A 23,811-nucleotide genomic window follows, 5' to 3' on the forward strand; every position below is an offset into this window, starting at 1 on the left:
GTTTCTCACTTTGCTCAGTATAACTGAATAGGTATGGAGAAAAGATATAACCGTGACATACATCATTCTTGATTTTAAACCATACAGTGTTCCCTTGCTCTGTTTGGAGAACAGATTCTTGGTTTAGATTCAGGTTTCATATTAAGATTGTCTGCAAGACCCATGGTTCTCAAGGTCACTCTTAGATTGCAATGATCCATGTCAAATGACTTTGCAGTCAATAAAGACATTCTCCTAGGGGAGCTCTGGTGGCCTAGTGGCAAGAAGCTGCAACTACAATCCCAGAGGTGCACAGTTCGAATCCACCAGATGTTCTGACGGGGAAGGAGGGGCAATCTCCTCCTGTACCAGTCAGATCTGATTTGACGGTACACGCACACAAAAATAATAAAAAATAAAAAATAAAAAAAATAAAGACATTCTCCTGGTGTTCTCCACTTTCAGTGAAGACCTATCTGACACCAGTAATGACATCCCAGGTGCCATGGCCCCTCCAAATCCCATTTGAGCTTCTGGCAGTTCTCTGTCAATGTACTTTTCTAGGTGTTTTTGAATGATCTTCAATATTTTGCTTGCATGGAGTATCAGTGATGCTGTGTGATACCTGTCACATTCTGCTGGATTACTTTTCTTGGGACTGGGAACAAACACAGATCTCTTCTAGTTAGGTGACCAGGCAGCTGTCTTACAAATATCCTGGCACAGAGGAGTGAGCACACCCAGGCTGGATTCATTAACTGAAACACGTCCATCAGTATCACACTGAATCCTGCGGCCTTATCTTTTGCCAATGCCTTCAGTGCAGCTTCAACTTCTTCCCTCATCACCAAGAGCTGTTGATCACGTTGAAAGATTTCCATGCGAACAATTCTTTTTAGTACAGTGGCTGTGTATTTCTCCTTATTACTTTGTTGCTTCCTGGAGAAGTTGAATATCAGCAGTCAAAACCAGGCCAAGTACTGACTATGGAATAGACCTCAACTACTCATGTACAAGTTCAATTGAAGCTGAAGAAAATAAAAACAAGCCCACAGGAACCAAAATAAGACATGGGTCTATCCCACCTGAATTTAAAAATCATCTCAAGAACTGGTTTGAGGCACTGAACACTAATGATAGAAGACAAGGATGAGCTGTGGGGATGTAATCTTCCTTGAAAAATCTAAGGTCATTACAAAGACCAGGGAGAAAGACAAAAATCTATGCCAAAAGAGACTCTTAAAATTGCACTAGAAAACTGAAAGATCAAAACAAAGGGAAGAGACACTAAAATAAAAGAGATGAACAGATGTCAAAAGGCGGCTCAAGAAGACAAAGGAAATGAAATGTGCAAAGAGAGTTGGAAAACAAAAAGGGAAGAACTCACTTGGCATTTCTCACACTGAAAGAACTAAAAGAGAAATTCAATCCTCAAATTGCAAAGGGGGGGTGGGAGAATGTTTGTAATACTAGTGTCTTGATATATTCTCTTAGAAAATGTTAAAGTTGTGGTTTTTTTTTTTCATTAGCATTTTTTTAAAAATTTAAATAGCATTCAGTTTGTTACAAATATTTAGTATTGGCTTCCCATATTTCCCCCCTTTTGTTTTTATCATAATTATGTTATCATCTAGAGGAAATCCAGTAAAGAGAAGTTGGGACAGTGGTTACAAATGCTGTTTAGTAAATGATTTTGTCTTTCTAAGCAAAATTAGTTTCTACAAAGCATTATTTTTTCATTCCAGTATTTAACCCAGTGAACAGAATGCTATGCACAAAAAACACTCAGTAATTACTGACAGGTGCCATAGTGTCAACAAGTACACACAGTGAAGCTCTGAACACAGAAAGCAGCCCACAATCTCCACTGTGTTCAGGTTCATTATTGCAGTCACCGTGCTGACCCATTTTGTTGAGGGCCTCCTTCCTATCGCTCTGACCCTCTACCTTTCCCATTATGACGTCTTCTTCCAATGACTGGTCTCTCCCGACAGTATATCCACGGATGTTAGACAAAAAGAGCACCATCCATGCCGCTAAGGAGTGAGCACCCTGGCTGTCCTTTCTCTAAGACATACTTGTTTATTCTTTAGGCACTTCGTGGGATATCCAGGACTTCTTTCCAACACTGCAATTCTAAGGCATCGATTCCTCTTTGGTCTTCTTTATTAACTGTCCAACTTGTGGTTGTATAGGAAGCAAACCCCCCCCAAAAAAAGAAACCCAACCCACAGCTCGGATGAGGTACACCTTAGCCTTTATTCTTTCAATCTTTTGACATCCCTGCGCTCTACTACTGAAGGTACTGGAAAAAAACCAAGACTCCAGGAATTGAGGACTACCAACTGAGGCGTTTCCACAAACAGATGCAATCCTGGCCGTGCTAAGTAGCCTATACCGACAAATTTGAAAGACAGCTACCTGGCCAACTGACTGGAGTCACAGGTTTTCTGATTCCAAAAGGAAAATCTCATAGAGTGTAGAAATTATCAACACAATATCATATGCAAGTAAAATATTGAAGATTATTAATAAACCGATCATATTACACAAGATCTCATACACAACATGAGTCACTGGCATGTGAGAGACACATGAAATTCCACGACGCAACGCTCCATTAGCCTGTGACTCAACAAGAACTCAACTCTCTTCTTTACAAATCAAGGTGAAGAAACAAAATCAAACAAGACTGCTTAATTATACAAAGAAAAGGGTGACCATTTTTGAACTTTACTACCAAAGTTAGGTATTGAAAGTCAGGCAATAAAGTATCTCCATTTACAATTCTTTTCAGCAAAATGTATTACAATGAAAAGAATGACATCCAGATAAACCTATGTGCCAGAGAAATAGTATGCCTGCAGTGTCACCACAGGGGAGCAAAGTGCTGGAGAGCACTCACATGTCCAACAGCAGAGACATGATGACCTCAAGTCATGAATGTCAGAGGATCTTAGTTAAGCGTCATTTAACTGACTCCAAGCAGCTAAGCAATACTCCCCACCTCTAGAGTAAGAGTAAGGCCGGTGACCAGTGGGCTCCTAGTAAAATGCTCCCCCCACCACGTATGCATTTACCACAGATGGCAGCTGTCTGTTACAACAAATGCCCATGCCAGCTACAACTGCTAACACTACTAGGTGGTTTATTCAGCAAGTGGTCAGGCTGACACAGCCACCCAGCGTGCTCATTGTATCCGGACACGTGATGGCCCGACCCTACAGGACCCACACTCTCTCCAGAGCTCTGACTATTATGCAAGCAAACTACTCCTTCTGGGTCCCTGTGAGCAGCTTGTAGTGCCCAGCACAGCCTTGATTCTGTCAGCAGCGTGGTGCAGTACCCACTGTGCCACCCGGGCACCGAGGAAAAGAGCCAGCTGTTTCATCATCACGGTGGTGAATACTACAGAAGACCCTGTACAGGTACGCTCAAAAATCACCACCCACCACCACCACCACCACCACCAAACTGCAAGCTGCTGGGACACGGAGCACCAAGGAACCAGGAACAGGAAGGCTTCTAGCCTGAGACTGCTTCTCAAATGTCTAAATTCTCACATTACTTGAAGGAAACTCAAAACTGGAGCTAAAGAGAGAATGCATTTTGGGAACAATCTATGCAGAAAGATGACCGTTAACTTTTGTAAGAGCACCTGGGGCGGGGGGAAGACTTGGCTCAATTTTTTTTTAAAAAAGGGTGATGAACATTCAGTTATAACTGCATGCTTAAAAGCAGACACTCCTCTGTGATTCCCTCCCTCAGACACTGTTACCAAGGGTGACGTGTCAGGAGAGCTCTGCACATCCCCATGACAGACGCCACACAGAGCCCACTGGACAATCCAATGCTCCCTGTTGGCAGAAATGCCTCTAAAGCGCAAAGCTAAATGACAAAAGCAGCTTAAGGCCACTGGGAGAAAGAACATCTACACACACTCAGGCCTGACTATGCAGAAAATATCCCTGGAAAGATAATCAAAGAAATGATAAACGTGATTTCCTGCATAAGAAAGCTAATTAAGATTTAAAGGGTGAGAAAGTATTTTCACAACTTTTTGTGGATTTTGTACAGTGTTTAGTTTTTAGCATGTACACAACAACAACAACACATTTTTATGGGGAAAAAGTTACCCTTTCATTCAATTGAAATGCATTTGAATAAATAATCTAAAAACAAGTTTCCATACCAGGCATTTCCTAAATACCAGGTGCACATTTAAAAAAAAAAAAAAAGAGTTCATCTTAGACATTTTAACAGTATTAACAGTTTGTACAATAATAGCACTAGTATTCCAAAGTAATTCCACCTAGAATTGTTAAGCAGACAATCAGGCATCAAGCTCGAATACACTGCTCAACTCCTCTAATCCCATGGTTTTCCTGCATTCTGAATTCATGTTCCTTGCAGTTCTCCTGCCAGTGCCCTGCAGAGAAAAGCTATGCACACACTCCCTCCTACCCGAGATCAGGAAGAGCTCGAGTGCTTGTGATGGACAGTCTTCCAAGAGGAAGATGGGTCACATTAGAAGTTACATGAGACAAGTTCCAGCCTGGGGCACACTGTGGGCAGCTGTTTGGAGGGACAGAGCCAGTAACGATCAGAGCACGAGGGGCTTCCTTTGTGGGAAGAAACAGGTCTAGATTTTGAATGTGGAGGTGCCAGTTATGCAAATCTACATGTGACAAACGTCATAAACTGACACAAAGACATTTCCCAATCACCTGGTCAAAACGAATGCACACAAAACCATCTGAAACCCAGTCACTCTGTGGTTTAGCTGGCAGGGCTAGGTCATTAGCAGTGGTTTGGTTTTGTAACGTCCTGCACTATGTACGATATGACCCTTAAAGAAGCAGGGTGACAGAAAACAAGACCTCCCTACCATTAATGCAATTTATGAGAAACTGATTGCAAATGAAATTTAAGAAACAAATGTGATCACAAACACTCTTACTTACATTGGGATGAAATCTAGAAAACATCTGCTGTTGTTAGATGCCACAGAGAAGACAAGCGACCCTGTGAAGCACAGATCTGAACCCTGTCCTGTCTGCGCCACCCTCATCATCTCTGACACATGGAGCCCACTGCAGTAGTCACTGTGTCAAACTGTCTTATTGCAAACTTATAACCTAGATGCCACTGGGGATCCCAGGCATGGGCCAGGAGAAGGGTTAAATCTAAGGAGCACCACCCTGCATCAAGCCTGTTCGGGAATGAAGACTGCACTTGGAACATTCTGAACATTTTCTGTGATGGACTCATGTAAAGCACATTTCACGCTCCGTTCTTACCGACTTCTACCTGGCACCAGTAACGGAACCGAACCAGAAAGCCCTGGCACGTGAGCCACATCTCCAGACCCAGCAGATTTCAAAAGTATACTAAGAGGAAGCAGGCAGAGTTAGATAACTGGGAAGTCAAGTTAGAAATAACAAAGTGAAAGAGAAATGGAACACTATACAAGAACCACATAAACTGACTCTCAGAATCCATCCAGTTTCACAAACTTATAAATTCAAACCTTTCATAGCAATGTCTCAATTCTGTAATATGCCCAGGTCCAGAAAGTGTTTATAAACAGAGATACAGGAGGGTTAGGAAGACTAACAATTAGGAGGAGGAATAATACCAACAATCACAGCAACCAACCTTTATTTCAGGAAAGTGAGAAAGACGAGACAGAAGAGGGCAAGGAAGGATTTCTGCTCACGTAACGACAAAGCACTCAGGAGAAGAATCAAAGACCTCAGTAAATGGTTAGGTACCACAGTCATGGACTGGGACACTCATTGTTACCAATTCTGTTCAAATTTAAATATAGCTACAAAGCAATCTCTACCAATATTCTGGTAGAATCTTTGTAGATACTGAGATGATTTTAAAATTTCTGTAAAAAGAAAAAAAAATTAAAATAGCCATAGCAGTTTTTCAATAGGCCTTACACGTACTAAAAAGTACGAGTGGTCAAAGCAGTGTGGCACTAAGGAAAGGATAGGCAAGTCCAGGACAAGGGGTCCAGAGCAAACGCATACGAAAACAGGCAAATGCTGGCATTCACAGAAGTACAAAGGTAATTCAAAGGATGGAAAAACAAAATATCCACATGCCAGAAAAATTAAGCTCAATCTAGACACCTGATAAAGGCTGTCACTGGCTTGCACTGACCCTCCATCACGTTTTCCAACTCTGGAAATTTTAACCTCAGGCTACTGCCCACTGTCCTCCCTCTCAGCTGCTTGTGGATCTGAACCGTCAGACACACACCCTTTGGTTAGCAGGACCACACACTACAGACCATGCTGCCAAGGCTCCATTATGAAACTGGACTCATGCATGACCCAGTAACTCCACTCTTAGGTATCTTGCTGTTAAGTGCTGTCGAGTCATAGGCGACTCAGAGTGACCCTATGAATGAAAGTCCCGGACACCCGTATAACTTTTGTCCTCTCTCCAGGTCCATAGGGTTTCCAGAGGCAAGCTATTATGGAAGTGGATGCTACTCCTGCATCCAAGCTTGTTTTAATAGGGGAGCTCCACCAAACACTGTATAGACTCAAAATAATTAGAAGCAAGAATACAAGAGGAAACTTTACAGCAATGGCCAAAGCAATATGATTTACAGTCCACAAGGTGGAAAATGAAGAGATAAACGAAGGGGGCTGTGCAAAGAGGTATAACCCCGCCAAGAAAGAACAGACAGCAGTCCCACTTCATGTCACTGAACAGGAAAGAGTCCCATGCTAAAGGATAAGCACTGCTGTGACAAGAGGCAAGAGGAACTGCACAGACTCTCAAGTTTACTCGTGGTTACCAGCAGTGGCAGGGAGGGAGCGGCAGGAGGGCTGATAAAGGGGACTGTTCTGAGAAGAGGGAAAGAAATAGTGGTTTTGGTTGCACAGCAGGGTAAACAGAACTAAGATCATCACTGAATCGTGCACATACATGTGGCTGAAATGGTAACATTTTGTTATACAAATCTTAACAAAACTGAAAAATGAAGTCAAAGTGGATCAGAAACTTAATTGGCAACTAAAAATTATAAAAGTTCTAGAAGAAAAGCTAAAAGAAAATGCGTAGACTGGGTAAACAGTCCCACATTAGGGTACCAAAAACACCCCATGAAGGTGGTCATGAAACTCTCCAGAGCAGAAATCCCGCCTCAAGCCCAGTGTCGGCTTCTGCCCAGATGTGCAGATTCTAGACTCAAAACTTCAGGGTCAACTCTGGCCAAGTTTTCAGGTTTACCAGCCCTCAAAGCTCTGTAAGCCAGCGACCTAAGAGTAAGTTTTACAAGTGTGCACATGTATACATTCATATACACAGACACACAAACATCTCCTATTTGTCTGATTGATGGTTATTACAAAGCTGAATGTACAGAACAAAATGCTAAAAGCTCTCAGACATCAACTGGGCTATTTATCTTCGTACATTAGGTTAACCAAAGACTCCTTTAAGCAAGACATTGAAAACACTAACCATGAAAGCAAGCACTGAAAAACGAGACTATGTTAAAATGAAGACTTCATGCTCAATGGCACCAACAGGAGAGAGCTGTTAGTAGAGCACACAGAGCTGACCACGGCCTCACACCCAAGCACTCACACGACAGGAAGACTCAAGTGCAAAAGACCTAGGTGGACAAAAGACTGACGGGCCCTTCACGGAAGGCCTTACCAGAATGCCAACAAAGTTGTTGTTGTTGTTGTTGTTATGTGCGACTCATAGCGACCCTATGTACAACAGCCCTAAACCGTGCTCTATCCTGTGCCAATCTCATTGCCTCTGACACACCCATCCTGATTACCCCAGTCACTGAATCAATCCACCTCATAGAGGGTCTTCCCCTCCTGCGCTGTCCCTCTACTCTACCCAGCATGATGTCCCTCTCCAAGGACCTGTCTCTCCTTACAACATGTCCAAAGTATGTCAGACGAAGCCCCAGAATCCTCGCCTCCAAGGAGTAGCCTGGTTTAACTTTTTCCAGGATGAATCTTTTTGTTTTCCTAGCAGTCCATGGTACATTCAATACTCTTCTCCAGCACCACAGCTCAAAGGCATCAATTCTCCTGTCCTCCCTAGTCATTGTACAACTCTCTGAGGCATAACAAGCGATTGCAAAGACCATGGCCTGTATCAGGCGCACCTTCGTCTCCAAAGAGCAGTCATTAAACAGAAAACAAAGCCCCGTCATTAGTCTTACTAATATCTATCTGCCTATCAGAATAGCTAAAAAAGTCTTGACAAATCAAAAGAGTAACAAGAGCAGCTCTCGTAACAACACTCACAAAAGTGTACTGTTTAGAAGGTAGCCTTCTTCAGTGAAATGTGCGGGTTTTCATGCGTGCCAGAGAGGCGTGTAAGAATCACAGCCTTCCTTATAAGACAAAAAATGACAAACACCACAATCATCTAGCCATAAACAGAACAGATCAAAAGTGTGTTCAGTGCAGTGGATAACCTTTAACTACAGGCCAAGTGAGGAATTTTTAAGTGTTCCATAAAATACAAGAATACAATACATAGTAAAAGATCCATTCCCCCCCCCCCCAATTCAGTGACTTGTGAAACTAAAGGGCGCTGCACTGCATAATTTGGCTTCACTAGTTTATGAAAGAGCTGGGTACATGACAGGGAGGGGTAGACGGCTTTAGAGAGCTGATTGGCACAGGGCACATCCAACATGCCAGCAACATCCACTGGTTGCAATTAATTTCTTAAATTCTACACTTGTTTTTTTAAATTTTAAGTGTATATATTATACTTTGTAGTATTTTATAATTATGAGGAGAAAAGGAGGAAAACTGATCAAATACTTAAAATACCACTTAAAACACACATCTGAGCTTAGGAAACAAAGTATCAATAAACTGAAAGAGGGGTCTGAAATAACAGTTCAGGCTTAACAACAACACAATCTTTTATTCCTGTTGTTCAGAATTAAAGTTTCAAACTGGGGGAGGGTTAGGGGGCGAACCAACAGAAAAATGCGAGCTACTGAGGGTTCCATCTATATAGTGCCATACACAACAAGCTATGCAGGCACAAAGAAACCAGATAAAAGCTCAAGTCTTACAGCCACAGATTTATACAAAGCAATCTCAAACAACACTTACTCTACTTTCTATGTAAACAAACACAAAAAATCCTCACTGGACATTTCTTTTCCAAACTAATGATTAAAGCCTCAGCACACACGACTCTGTAGCTGATTCTTTTATTCTGCATATACAAAAGCATGTATGTGTTTGAGAACGTTAAGCTGATTTACTGTCTGAGGTGGTAAAGTGCTTTGAGCAACTTCGATTCTTTACCACGTTGCTGTATGCTAGGCTGTCTCTCTGGCAGGTTTCCAGAGCTCCTTTGTTGTGTTGTTGTTGAGCACCACGGAGTCAGAACCGACCCACAGCTGAGCCTCTGGCACATGTCAGAGGCAGTAAATCGCACAGGCAGCTGTCCATTCTTTTCTCACAGGGCAGCTGGTGGATTGAACCACATGCCTTCAGGATTGCAGCGCAGCTTCTTAGCGCTAGTCCACCAGAGCGCCTCCCTTAGAAACCACTAAAAAATTATGCTTACTGATTGACAATCTGTAGTTTTTGCATGCCTTTATTCAGTAAGTAGTTAAAGGCATTTTAAATCTGTTGTAGGTTTTGTCACTCCTGTTTGCCTCTGGTCATTACAGGTACTCTGACAGCAGTTACACTGTCTCAGCTATCTGCACTTCACTTCTATATGCCACTGTGGTGGCAGCAAGCTCTAAGAAGGGAAGCCCGTGTTCCCACCCTCCACACCCTGTATCAGCTCCTTCCCCACCCGGAGGCTTCCATCATTCCAGGTTCCACAATCCTGCCATCTCTCCTTTCTTTGCCTGCAGTGATTAGATGTGTAATACAAAACTAAAGAGCCTCTTGATGGTTTGTCAGGGACGCTGGAACGCTCAGCACTTTTCTCTGGAACCAGTTTCTGTTCATAAGCATTGACAACAAGGTGGGATTCAGTGAACTTGATATCCTATCTTTCTCCTGCAGGGTAACTGGTGGATTTGAACCCTGAACCTTCTGAGTTGGCAGCACCAATCCATACCACGAAGCCACCTAAAGAACACTATCCTGAGGCTCAGGGAAAATGTGAAGCTGAAACCACAAAGTAACCCATGCTGCCATTCCTGTTGCTATTTCACTAAATTAACGCTTTTCAGTAACTATGTTAATGATTTACTGAAACTTATCTTTTCAACTAGAACAAATACCCTGGATACTTGCAGAACAGGTTCCAGTTATCAGGTGAATGGTCAATGGCCTTCCTGGAGACATCAGAAGGCCTAGGCTGACCGGAAAAGATAAAGTTCCAGAGTCTGAGAGATACCAGCACCCTGACAAGATATTTAACAAACAATTTCATTGTGGACTTTCATGTCATTAAAGGCAGGGTTAGGGGTTAGGGTTAGGGTTAGGGTTGGGAAACCCTAATAGCAGCTAGCCTCCTAGTACGTACAGCCTCTCTCATTTCTCCAAAATCTGCAGCCCGTTTTGGAATTAGCCTTTTCAGAAGAATATAAGTCTGAGTTTTAGTGAAACACTATGTTAACAGGTTTGTGGGGTTTTTTTACTGTTTTTCCCCCCTGCATAACAAATTGGCACAAATTCAGTATCTTGAGCAATCATTAACTCAGATCAGTAGTCAAGACAAATTACAGCTAAGTTCTTAGTTCAGAGCTTTACAAAACTGAGAGGAAGGTGTCACCTATATGCCTGATTAGAGAAGAAGCTGCTTCTAGAATCATTCAGCAAAATTCAGTTCCTTGTGGTTTCAAGACTGAGGTCCCAGCTGCCTTGGTGGCCGTTGCAGTCAGAGGTCACCTCAACTCCTAGAGACCACCTGCAGGCTACACAGACCCTTTCATCATCAGAGTGAACATCAGAGAATCCCTCACATCAACTGATTTTCAAGTTTAAATCCTGTATCACTCCAGTTTCTGACTCCAGATGGAGATGTAAAGGGTCCATGTGGAGTGGTCGGGTCACGGTACCCTGGACTGTCGACTGCTGCTTCACTCCTGAGGACTAGAATGGTGGTACAGGGGGAGGTAAATCTTGGCACTATCAGTGCTGCCAATTGCAAGCTGCAACTGTAGGAGAAAGTGGGGACCTTTGCTTATCCTTAGACAGGAAAGAGCAAGAAAGGGCAAGAAAGTCCAGTATGACTGAATTTGTCTTCCAAGTAACCAGCACAGTACCTGACATGTATTTTGTCAAGTGAATGAATCAACATAGCAAATTCTATCAAATTAAGCTACATATATACTAAGGCTTTATATGATTGCTAAGGACCCTAGCCAATACAGTATATAAAGTACTTGACTGCTAACTCAAAGGTCAGCAGTGCAAATCTACCAAGTGCCCAGGGGTTAAGACGAGCTGTCCATCCCATGAAGATCTGCAGCCTCAGAGCCATCGGCATGGGCTGCTTCAGCTGGAACATCTCAAGGGCAGTGGGTCCAGTGTACGACAAAAGAAAGGCTAGGAAATGCTGTAGAATGCCAAGCTATTGGGCAGAATGAAAGAGAATAAGACAGGGGCTACAATACACTGGTGAGCAGAAAACAAAACCAGACGTAAAGACAAGTGAGAAGTCTCTCAAACAAAAGTGATGAAATTAAATAAGCTCCAAAGGCTTTACTTCTGTCTTTTCTCCAACAGCTGATTCAACTATTGCTTTTCTAAGATCTCTCTTAAGTGTCAACTATCCAGCAAAAAGGAAGATATGGTCCTTGCCCTGAGGCAAAGTCTACCCAGGAGTTTAGAATCTAGTTATGAATTCAAAGCTGTAATCTACACTGCCCTGTAATTAACAGTATTTTAAAAAACCCCAAAAAACCAACAAGTTACTATTGTTCTATAACTGAATTTATCAACTTCTACAAACTTAAGTGTAATCGGGACTTTTATTCTAAGGTTTATGAGTTTCATAAAAACAACAGTGAAACCAGTAAAACCAGGCCCTGAAGGGGTAAGCAGAGGGGATATCATCAATGACTATTTTTAGTTATCCATAATTGTTTTAGTAACTAACGTACAGAATTTCCATCCCCCCCAAATACCAGCAGATCAGAAAAGAAAATTACCATTTCACAAAATATGCAAGCGAAAAACACTCAGTGGTGTATGAGCCAAGTCCTCCGATCACTAAAAAGCTCCTCAATGGCTTAGATAGAGCAAACTCTTAAATAGGCTTTTTCCTTCTCGCATATGAACATGAGTTCTGGGTGAACATAAAGCTTAAAAAACATGTGGTCTTATTTCTATTATTGCAAAACATCTCAAAACACAGTGGCTTAAAATATAGCCGTCAGGGAACTGCAAATTTAAACCAAAACAGAAGCAGGCTGTCCTCCCTAGCCCTGCAGGGATGGATTCCATAGCCAGCCTCAACCACTGATGGAAAATATTTTGGGGGCGAGTACAAGAAGCAAGGAAGTGGACAAAGAAACCCCTAAAAGGCAACGTGCTATTTTACAGAGCACTTACATGGTACTGCTGTTGCTGTGTGCCACTGGAAACAACTCATAGCTGACCCTCCAGCAACTCTCAGAGGCTGGAACTCACACAGGAATGGACTGACCATCTTCTCCCTCAGAGTACCTGACAGGTCTGAACTACCTGTCTTTGGTTTGACGACACAACTTCTTAGCTACTGGTCCATGAGAGCTTGCAAAATAGTCCTGGGTACTGTAAATAATCTAGAGGGCAGTTAGCCTTTATGGGAAGAGTGTGAACAGCACACCATTTCACAAAAAAGACAGGAACACTGGCAGATTTGGACCTCTATGGTGTCAAAGCAGCAGAAACAACGCAGGGACAACCATGTGTGACTTCTACCCACTTCCTAAAGGGGAACTGCCCCATCCATGATATCCACAGCACTGAACAGACAGCTGCATAGTAAGACATGCCACGCCACATGTTCCTGTGCCTATTTCTATAATCAATGGGTCCAATGCTCACTGCAACTCGACTTAATTTGATAGAATTAGGGAAATAGGCTGAGGAGCTGGGGAGGCAAAAGAGTATCACAGAATGCAACTCCAGGTTTAGCCCAGCAGTCCCAAGCCAGACTAACAATTAGTGAAATTCCAGGTTCAGTTCAACTGTATAAATACAGGAAGCCTCTAGTTTTCTCAATCCAGAAAAATTTATCTCACAGCAACTACAAGTCACCTTTTCCTTCAATCATGCAGCAAGCAAAAGTCTTAAACTGTGGCTCCATTACCAACTCTGACTGTATCCTGCCAGTCTCTCCACCACTCTTTTTCACAGTGGGGAAAGCCCCCTCTTATACTGATCCCACAGCTGTTGATGATTTACAAGACCAAGTGTCAGCAGGTAAGGTGGCTGGAGACCATGTCCCCAGTGGAGAACAATGCAATCGGTTGTTGTTGTTAGGTGTCACCAAGCCGAGTACGCCTCACAGTGACGCTATGAACTAAAGATCTGAACCCTGTTCTAGCCTGCGCCATCCTCACACTTTCTCTCACAAAAGAGCCCACTGCAGGAGTCACCATATCAATCCACCCAGTTGAGGGTCTTCCTCTCCCTCAATGACCCTCCAACATTCCCAGCATCAGGTCCTTCTCCAAAGAACAGCCCCACCTAGGAACATGCCCACTGTATATGAGGAGAAGCCTCATCATTCCTACCTCCAAAGGGCACTCCGGATGCACCCTCTCCAAGACATAGCTGTTTGTCCTCTAGGCCGCCCATGGGTGTTCAGTGCTCTCCTCCCAACACTACAGCTCAACGTCATCAATTCTTTTTCTGTCATCCTTATTCATTGTCCAGCGCTGATACGCAGAGCCAGTAACTGGAAAGACCATGGCCTGAATCAGATGCACCTTAGTCTTCAAACTGATACGCAATGGATAGCAAGGCCAATGTTCAAGGTCTCTAACAACCACACCTGGAGAACCGGAATGAATCCTGTGTGGACACTGAGGAAAGCGCACTACTTCACACACACAGAGACGAAGTGATGGCATGGCTGTAAGGAGACTGGAACGCTGCAACAACGCTGGGAGGATGGAAAGGGCACAGCTGCTCTGGCAGGTCATCAAGGTTAAAGGCCAAGTTCCCCTCTGCCCCACTCACAGGTGCGCTCCCAGGAGAAATGACAACAATCACACAAACACATGTACACCAATGTTTATCAGGACACGACTCCTAATATTGCAAAAAGTCGAACCAATCTAAATGTCCATCAACTAATCAATGATCATAGATCCATAAAATGAAATACTGTTCGAAATAAGAGGAAAAAGTACTGATAAACAGATGAAACTTGACAAGATGATAAATGAAAGGCAACACATTACATACTATGCAATTCTATTCATGTGAAATGTTCAAAATAGGCAAAACGATAGACAGAATAAAGCTGTGGTGGCTGAGTGTTAAAGAGCTACACTTCCAACCCAAAGGCACACAGTTCAAATCCACTGTTGCTCCATTTCTCATGTGATTTACTGCCTCTGAAAACCCTCTAGAGGGTCAGCTATGAGTAAATTCTGACTTGGTGGCATGTAAAAACAAAAACAGCAACAAAAAAGTAGACTAGAGATTAGAATGGGTGGTGAGAGGGATGGAAGGAGGTTGAGGGGTTTCATTATCTCTTTCTACAAACTGGCATCATTTTTTTTAAAAGAGAAAGAACATTTCCATAGGTTAAGATACTGGTTTGTTTTGGTTTTCTCCAAGCAGCCTAAGGTAGCGCCCTTGGAAACAGGGGCTGCTCAGGAACAGCCAAGACCCTGAGGGGGAAGTCTGTAGCGATCTCCATCACTTCCTCCCAGGAAAATATGGATATTTTCCAGAGAGGCTCATCAGAATATCCAATCAAGATAAGCTTCTCTTCCCATTCCAGGGGCAAAATCTGACTAAAGTTAAGTAAACAAGGTTACCCCTTTCTACCTTGCTCGTGAACTGGTTTAGGGAAAGCTGTAACCAAAGGTTCCACCTTCCTAGGGAGGACTCTGTTAAAGAAATGTACAGGGGGAGCTCGTTTCCTACATTACTGTCAAGACTGAAGGACACCACACTCATCCCTTTATGATGGGGGTGCGAAGGGGAGCTCACTCCTCACAGGCTGTTTTAATCAACTCTAGAACTAAGTGACTCTGGATGAAATTCTTAAGCAGTAACCAGTATGTATGAGAGTGCAGTACATGTGTCTAGAGTCTCCATGGCTGTTTTTGGAAAGCAGATTGCAGGTCTTTTTGCAAAGGCACCAGAGGGTGGACTTCTGGTCAGCAGAGAACACAGGAACTTTCTGCACTGCCCAAGGACTCTGGATTAAATGAGTACATAAGCAATAAACTTCTATTTGGTCAGGCAGTAAATTCTTGTGGCCAAAAACCTCCATATACAAAACTCCAGAATTTTTCTAGTGACATGATTTTACTTATCTTCTTTATGCATAAGAATAAAAACTTCTTTCGCACAGCAAATAACAGAGAAGCATAATTTTTAAATTAGAGCTTACTAAGAATTCATTAGCTATGTTACCAAGAACTTTTGGCACCAGCAGCCAGGAAATCAAAATACATATTGCGATGGGAAAGTCTGCTGTTAGGGACCTCTCTAAAGTACCCAAGAGCAACGGTGTCTCTCTGGAGACTAAGGTGCGTCTGAAACAGGCCATGGTCTTTGCAATCACTTGTTATGCATCAGAGAGTTGGACAATGACTAGGGAGGATAGAAGGAGAATTGATGCCTTTGAGCTGTGGTGCTGGAGAAGAGTATTGAATGTACCGTGGACTGCCAAGAAAACAAACAGATTCATCCTGGAGAGGGTTAAATCAGGCTACTCCTTGGAGGCAAGGATTCTGGGGCTTCGTCTGACATACTTTGGACATGTTGCAAGGAGAGACAGGTCCTTGGAGAGGGACATCATGCTTGGGAGGGTGGAGGGACAGCGCAGGAGGGGAAGACCCTCTATGAGGTGGATTGATTCAGTGACTGGGGTAATCGGGATGGGTGTGTCAGAGACAGTGCGATTGGCACAGGACAGAGCGGCGTTTAGGGCTGTTGTACATAGGGCTGCTATGAGTCGCAAACGACTCAACGGCACATAACAACAACAACAACATCTAAGAAAGGTGTTATTTAATGCTTCACAATATTAACAACTTCAGGAATTGACTTAAACAATTTCCAATACAGAAACAAATCTGAACTCTTATATTCATTCTATAAATTTATATAAGTCCCTTCAAAGGGGGAGAGGGGAGTAAAAATTCACAAATAAGTTCAAGAGACACCTATTAAGATGGGTGAAATAAAAGACTATATACAATGAGGGAAGGAAGAACACACAGACAAGTACTTCAAGACTGATGGAAATCTCAAGTATAGAAGGAAAGCACAATTACATGGCTGGTATTCAAATTAATGGTCAGAACAAAATGTAGATAAATAGTTGAATGAAAAATTAATTTACTTTGTAAACCTTCACTCAAATCACAATAAAAATGGTTTTAAAAAAGAACTTCAGAATATTTAACTATAAACTGAGTTTACTTAGACTCAGTGTCCAACCACAACTGAATGGATTAATGTGATACGTCACACAATGGAATATTATGCAGCACTCAGGAAAAAACAATTTCGAAAATTACTACATAACTTAAGAGGGACTAGAGAACATTATGTTGAGTGAATTAACTCAGTCTCACAAGGACAAATACTGCAAACGTCATTACGGTAAAAATAGCAGGATAAGTGATAAGGGTCTAAAAGTCCAAAGAGGGAAGGGGTGGGAGCAGGAGGGTTGAGTCGGGGAAGCTACAGGGTCACAGAGTTTGGTGGGCAGAGAGAGGGGTTGAAGGAAGTAGGAAAGATCCAGTAGGATCTGAAAAGGACGGGGTAAGAGTGGATGCGGATCAACCGGACTGATTTTATAAGATGCAATGGACAGGAATGATCATATGAAACACAATGTGAATGAAATAATGTGTGAAATACACTGTATATGAATGAAAAAAACTTTTAAAAGGGGAGGAAAAAATATCTAGAAAAAAAGGCTGCATATTTCTTATGATGACATTTTAAAATAAATACCCTTTTTTCACCTTGATGGAAATTTTTGTAGCTAATGTTCTGCCATTATGAACAAATCTGTTTAAATATCCTCAAAAAAAAATATTAAACAATACTTGAAATGTGCGCTTCCCAGTGTGCGTACTTAACAGCATTGCACCTGTGTTTCCTCATCTGAACAATGTCGAGAAGAATGTCTGACTATTGCTTTGTATTTTATTTAAAGAAAAAATAACTGCAAATTCAGTTTCAAGTCAGATGCTATTCCCAATATTTAAAGAAACTGATTTTAGAAATAAATCCATTATTTTGATATAAAGTTTAAAAACCTTACACTGCCTACTGAATTAGTGGCTTTTATGTCAAAACAGTGAATCTCATTACATGCACCTACACATTGCTGTTACAATTCTAAAAAGATCCCTTTCAGGAGGACAAAAATAGAAAGAAAATATCTTAACAACTTAAAATAGAAAACAGTTAATATTTTTTACAAATCAGTACCACACTATTCAAAAATTAAGAAAATGTCACAAAAGTAAAGGTCTAAAAGCAATCATAAAAATATCTGTCATTAAATGCCATGTATCACTGAAAACAGCTATTAGTAAATAAGGAATCACTTTCAAAAGGGGCCTACCTAATCTGGCCTCCATTTCTGGGGAACAGACCAGGAAAGGGTAGTCATCGACACGCTAACTCCCACCGACATCCCAGCAGAGACCTGCTGTTCCAAGTGATGACTCGGAATCACTGTTAACTGTGGAAATCCGTGACTAACAGGAAGAGGTCTTATAGAGATGGAGGAGAGACTGGTCAGAGGAAGTGAATTCTTCTAGTCTAACCCTTCTCATGGGAGGATCTACTAGTATTACCAAAAACAAGACTAAAGTCAAAGTTGGCTTTGTCCTTTTAACACTTCCAGATCCCTACAGCTTTTCCTGTCTGCCTCAAAGAGGCAGGGTGATCAAGAACTTATGTCCACAGGGTCTACACTGCCCTATGTCAGACCCTTCAACAGGTTTCCAAGGCTCACAAGAAGACTACCCATCCTTCTCAGGCTGAACGGAATCGTCAAGAGGTACACAACCTGTGGGTTAGAGTCCAATTCCCTACAGACTAGGCCAGCAGAGCTCCCCAGGTGATCAAGAGCTCCACTTAGCAGGTCTCCTAACCCTGAATTAGTACATATATTTGCAAATCTAAACGTCAAAGCAATTCACTTAGAAACATGTAGAGGAGGAGGATAGCATTTTGATCTGTACCCAATGTCAAAAGGAATTAACTTGATAAAGATTAATACTCACTCAGATATCCAAATTGAAAAACTAAACATTTTACTACCTCCCTGAAACAGAACAATCACAATAACACTACAGCAAAGAAGAGGGTTCAGGATAAATTTACATGGGACTTTCATAGAACTATAATAATCTCAAGGTCAGTTCTGCAGTTGCTACACATATCCAATAGTTACAAAAACTTTCTCCCCAATTTGTAATTCAGAGGTAAACTTGTTTCCAGTAAAAATGTACACACTGATGATTCTGATCTTTATGGAGTAAATAATGCATTTTTAACCTCTATTTAAAAATTATTGGTCATTAGGAGACATACATACATAGGAAATGCTCTCTGTCTGTATATATATTCATTCTTTCTAAAACAGTCTCATTGGTCAGGCCTGAGTATGAAATTTACTGTACCTTTAAATTTGGAAACTATTCAAATAATGTCTTTACTGAGTTAGGCTCAATTAGGCAAAATTGATGAAAAGAGTCTTTGTAAAACTCTCAGCATGATTATTTACAGAAGAAAATTTGACCACACAATAATTAGATTTACAATAAATGTAACAGAAATGTCTTTCATTTCAAGTGTGCAAAAAAACACTGATCTGAAATATACACTGAAGTATTCAGAGAAGAGGTATCACGACGTTTACAATTTACTATTAAATGGGGTCAGAAAAAAAGGGGACAGACATAGTATATGAGAGAGAAAGAGAGATCAATATAAGTGAATGAGGAAAATGAACATTAGTGGAGAGTACACAGATATGAGGAATATTCTGTACACAGAAAATGTCAAGGTCAAAAGTTAGAAGGCAATCATAGGCTTCCAGATTAAGAGCTCTTGTGCCCACATTTAAAGCAACTCTAAAAGAACTGTTACATTTTTTAAATAAAAGTCACAATTCTAGGAAAGAGCACTGCTGAAGTCATTTTAAAAGCTAGAATCAGTGAATTAATTGTTTTACCTGAAAGTTAACATCTTCTTTTTTAAATATTAGTGCACGGACTTCATCAGGATCTCCATTAAATATAGCTTGCACCAATGATGGCTGAAATATAAGAAAAGTAATAAAAACATTAGTTACACTTAGCACACTGTAGATTTGAATAACATTTCCATACAATTTCCAAATCTAAAAAACTTCCTAGAATAACAGTCACTTTTATAAGCAAGAAGTTTATAAAGCAGAGGGCAGGCCTACTCGACTCGATTGTAAGCCCATAGCAACACCAAGGAGGAGGATAAAGGTGGGGTGTCACCTCCATCAGACTTTGATAAAGATGTGTAAGAAACACAGTTAGACTTTAAGTTAGCTTTATATACACTGATGCCTGTTTTCAAACTATGATGAAGTCTTCCAATACCAGTATGAATCTGGAACTCTAATTTATCAATCAAGCAGCTCCAAGTCCATCTAAAGTCCCTCAAAAAGCTCTACTTGAATTATCAAAATAGTCGGCATGAGTTAGCATTAGAAGTATAAAGTTGTAAATCCCAAGAAAGCAAATTTGGCAGTTGATGAAGATTACTATTTGAAAATACAAAAACATACTATACACCTGAATGGCATGAAGAGACAAACACATGCATGTCTAAATATAACAATTTCCTAATCTTCAGTACAGCCTCTGATAGGGTGTCAAATTATACCAGTGGGAGAAGCCAGTTAACAAACAGCATCAGAAAGTTAAAGATGAGGTCGGATTCTTCTTCATAGTAAGTCTTGCAAGTAACTACATCAAATCCTCCAGTACAGAAAAGGCCACGCCTCAGTGCTGCTGGCTGTCAAGGTTTCCCAAAACATAAGGAGTTCTGGATTTTTCTTACATCACTTTGTAAACTCACACAAAGAAAACGGTAATGGCACTCCTAACTACTATTTTAAATTTTTTAAAAAATCATTTTAGGAGATTAAGGGAGTAGTCCTAAATATTATAAAATTCCCCACTAATTCAACAGCGCACAGTAAACAAGTAAACACTCATATCTTACCAATACACTTGCAGAAGGGAGAGCATGGTTTTCCTGTGGCAAGTTAGAAATATACACAGGGGACTCATCTTCCACCTCCTCCAAAACAACAATACACACTCGACTCATTCGCTCTGTTAAAATCCTAAATTCAAAGCTCTGTGATCACAGCGACAGCTGGGAGGGCGCAAGTTTCTCCTCCTCTTCTGTCCGACACTCACGAACATTCTCTGCGAGCAGTGCAGCTGGTTTTCAAAGTTACTAGATATTACAGAATTATGACCACCTAACTCGTAACATTCTAAAACCAACAATTTTTTTTCTGTGTTATTGCAATACTTAGACGAATGTACACATCAACACGTCAATATAGAAAAACGAGCCCAGTATAAGCTCATGTAGACATCCTGTCCCCTGCTGAAGTAGTCATATTGCTCTGACAGGGAGCTCCTGGCACCGGAAGGTCACTCTCTTTGGTGTGATGCCCCACAGGACGCAGAATTAAATGAAAAACTGATGCTGGGACGGCTGGCCACTACTTCACTGTTCGTTCTCCCTGAAGGTCACGGAGTTAGATCAGTAGCTGCTTTCTTGAGCAGGAAAAAAACCCCTCACTGTTCTGTTCCCTTCTAATTTGTCTTCATTTCTTCAGCGTCACTTGTTTAATGCAGATACTCTCCAGAAAAAAAAATGTGACACACAGAGAATCCATCCAGGGCTCAGCACAAATCCTCAACAAGAAGCTTGGAGGCTGGAAATTCTTGTGTTTGGGGAAGGAAGGTGGTGGTGGAGGACTCCGCATTAAGAGCAAAGCTGCAGTACATTGACATGCGATGAGTCAGACCACTAGAGACAATGAGACTCTTGGTACTGGAAATACAGCTTGATTATCCAGACTTCCCCAGTAATGGCAGGCACACAGATCGCTTTATTCCCATGTACAGCATACGCGAGCAGGATGTTCGTCCGTTCCCCACCGGGCAGCTGTCTGCGGCTGCTCCGACACAAGGGCACAGGCAGCGGGCAGCAAAGGAGAGGAGGACCCCAACCGCACGCCGGCTTCCAGGCTCAGGTTACAGCTTCTCACTTCTTTTAAAAAATGAGTAAAAGGAGGAATCCCTGTAAAAATAGCAGTTTATCACACCAGTGTTTCCTTTGATCGCCACATGAATACAGCTTTCAGTAAACAGTTCTTCATTCAGAGGAAAAATAGTGGCCTGTGCATCTTCTGTGAGCCAACTACTTTCTCTCCCTCCTCGGCCTCTGTGCCAACAGCTCCCTTCCACTGTGAAAACCACTTCAGCTATCCTTCTCGGTAGATTGCAGAGGTCTTCCTGTCCCACCGACGATCTTGCAAAACACCTCTATCACCTCGAAATAAGGAGGCCCCTTAGAGATCCGAAAAGCCTGGGGCTCTGCGCCCGAGCAGCTCCAGCAGCAGCAGCAGCAACCCCGTCTTCCAGAGAAGCGACGGCAGCCCGCAGGCTGGCAGGCCGGAGCGCCTCGGAACGCTCACACTGCACTTACCAGAGCTGAGCCACGCTCAGGATGGGACTTCCTCCAGCAGGAGAAAAAACAGCGCGCTGGACAGCCTTCTCAATCAGACCCCTCGGTGCCAACCCTGTGACTAATCCAGTTCAAACCGACACATTCTAGAACTCAAAAATGAGGGCGCTTTTAACATTTTCCACTAAAAGCCGCAAGGAAATGTGGTGTGCTGCTGCCTCTGCTGACTAACATTGCCTTCAGCAAGTAAACAGTCGCAAACAGCTGAACTGCATTCGCATGTCACAGACAGCAAGGCTTAACCCCAGAATGCCAGCTGCAGCGAGAATACAGCCGCAGTGAACTCGTGAAAAAGATGCAGAGGTGGGGACAAGGGCTCTAGTACGACAAAACCACACACCTATGGGGCTGGGGGGGGGGGTACCGAGATAACTTTTAATCTATCAAATCAGTGGTATTTTTATGATTCTGTAATAATTTCTAATTGACTTACTAACAAATCACTCATTCACATTTCAAAGCTAAATAATTAAAAATTCTATAATGTGGAAATTTTAAGTCTAAAATCTGATAAATACTTGCATTTTAGCTAAAGAAATTAAGAGCGTCTGCTTCTCTAGGTGGAAAATAGAATGAAGCATCATGAATCAATTAAACGTCTACACAAACAACTGAGTAAGCCCTTAAATATAACTGAATTATCTACATACCAAGAGGGCACAAGAAAAACACAAAACAAACACCCTCTTCTCCTCCACAAGATGATGGCCGCAAAGCTACAAATAACTGTCAAAAAACAAGAAATCTGCACTTGGCCATTTTTTCTTTGCGGTCAATGACAGGGAATATTTCTCAACAGAAAAATGATAAATACCATCAAGTGGTATCTTCATTAATAAACATAAGCCGTTATTTTTAGTATTTATGATGTGCTGCTATCGTTATGTACTGTCTGTAGGAAAAGACTCCAAGCTGATCTCCACTGGGTTTTAAGAGGCAGTAAATCACATGGGAGGAGACTACCGGCTTTCTCCCATGGAGCAGCTGGTGGATTTGAACCAAGGTTCTCTAAATTGGCAGTGCGACGCCTTACTATTAACCCATCAGTGCTCCTGTCTGATGTGCTCGGTACTGTATACTGCCATTTAATATGTTGCATAGCTTTGCTATATTTTCATATTATAAGACAAAATCGCCCAGAAATTAAGTATTATAGTCAAAGTCATGCAAATCAGTAAAGTTGTTCTAACTCCAACTATCTGCTCCAATTCTTTCATTGTGTGCATGTACATACGTATGTGCATACATACATATATATATACATACATACATTTAAGACTGTTTGCTAGCTTATAAAAGTGGTCTCAGAGGATATGTACTCGATCTATGATGGCTGTGAAAAGTTTAAAAACAAAGCGATATACTACTATCGTAATATTCCAAAAAGTTCTTTTTAAACAGGAATTTCAGTATATGAAATACCCATTAACTCATGCATTAGTATTTTGATAAGTATCGCCAAACTATAAAAAGGAACAAACACCAAATCCAGGATAAAAAAAAGAATGTCAGAAATTAAATAAACAAATAAAAAGTATCAAGTTACAATCTGAGAGAACCCATTCATTACCTTACAGATCTGAACTTAAGTACTGTAATGTGTGTGTGTCTAATTTCCCCCCCCCTTGTTCCCCCGCAGATGCTCAGATGGAAAAAAGTTCAAAGGAGCTTTCCTCAAAGCAGTGCAGCTACTCTGGTATCATCACATTACTCAAAAGTTGTATTTTTAAATGTAAAATGGAATTAAGCCACACTCAAAGTATGAAAATATTTCAACACACACAAAAAAATTAACCAGCTCCACAAGAGACTGAAATACATCATTTTAGTATCTGAAAATGAAGCTACTATAGTAACAATATTCCATTTTCAGTGTCTGTGTCCCATTAATATGGTT

At 41.6% G+C, this 23,811-nt stretch overlaps 1 protein-coding gene across 3 annotated transcripts in view; it reads right to left on the reverse strand.

The window, feature by feature from the left end:
* The window catches only part of ANKRD28 (ankyrin repeat domain 28), a 97,853-nt gene extending 75,766 nt beyond the window's left edge, over positions 1 to 22,087 (reverse strand). Inside the window, exons 1-2 of one of the 3 annotated variants that reach the window (XM_006883332.1) lie at positions 21,876 to 22,087; positions 19,342 to 19,425 (exon numbers count right to left, since the gene is read on the reverse strand). Coding sequence is in view for 2 of the 3 variants with exons in the window: in XM_006883330.1 (XP_006883392.1) it covers positions 19,342 to 19,425; positions 20,349 to 20,477 (213 nt within the window). In the remaining variant the exon portion in view is untranslated. Of the gene's footprint in view, positions 1 to 19,341; positions 19,426 to 20,348; positions 20,582 to 21,875 lie in introns of those variants that run through there. The other 2 variants (XM_006883331.1, XM_006883330.1) reach the window with 2 other exon arrangements.
* Positions 22,088 to 23,811: the final 1,724 nt, after the last annotated feature.

The sequence above is a fragment of the Elephantulus edwardii genome, unplaced genomic scaffold (assembly GCF_000299155.1).
Source record: "Elephantulus edwardii isolate Elephantulus edwardi_28Jun2011 unplaced genomic scaffold, EleEdw1.0 scaffold00027, whole genome shotgun sequence".
In the NCBI taxonomy this organism is placed as follows: Eukaryota; Metazoa; Chordata; class Mammalia; order Macroscelidea; family Macroscelididae; genus Elephantulus; species Elephantulus edwardii.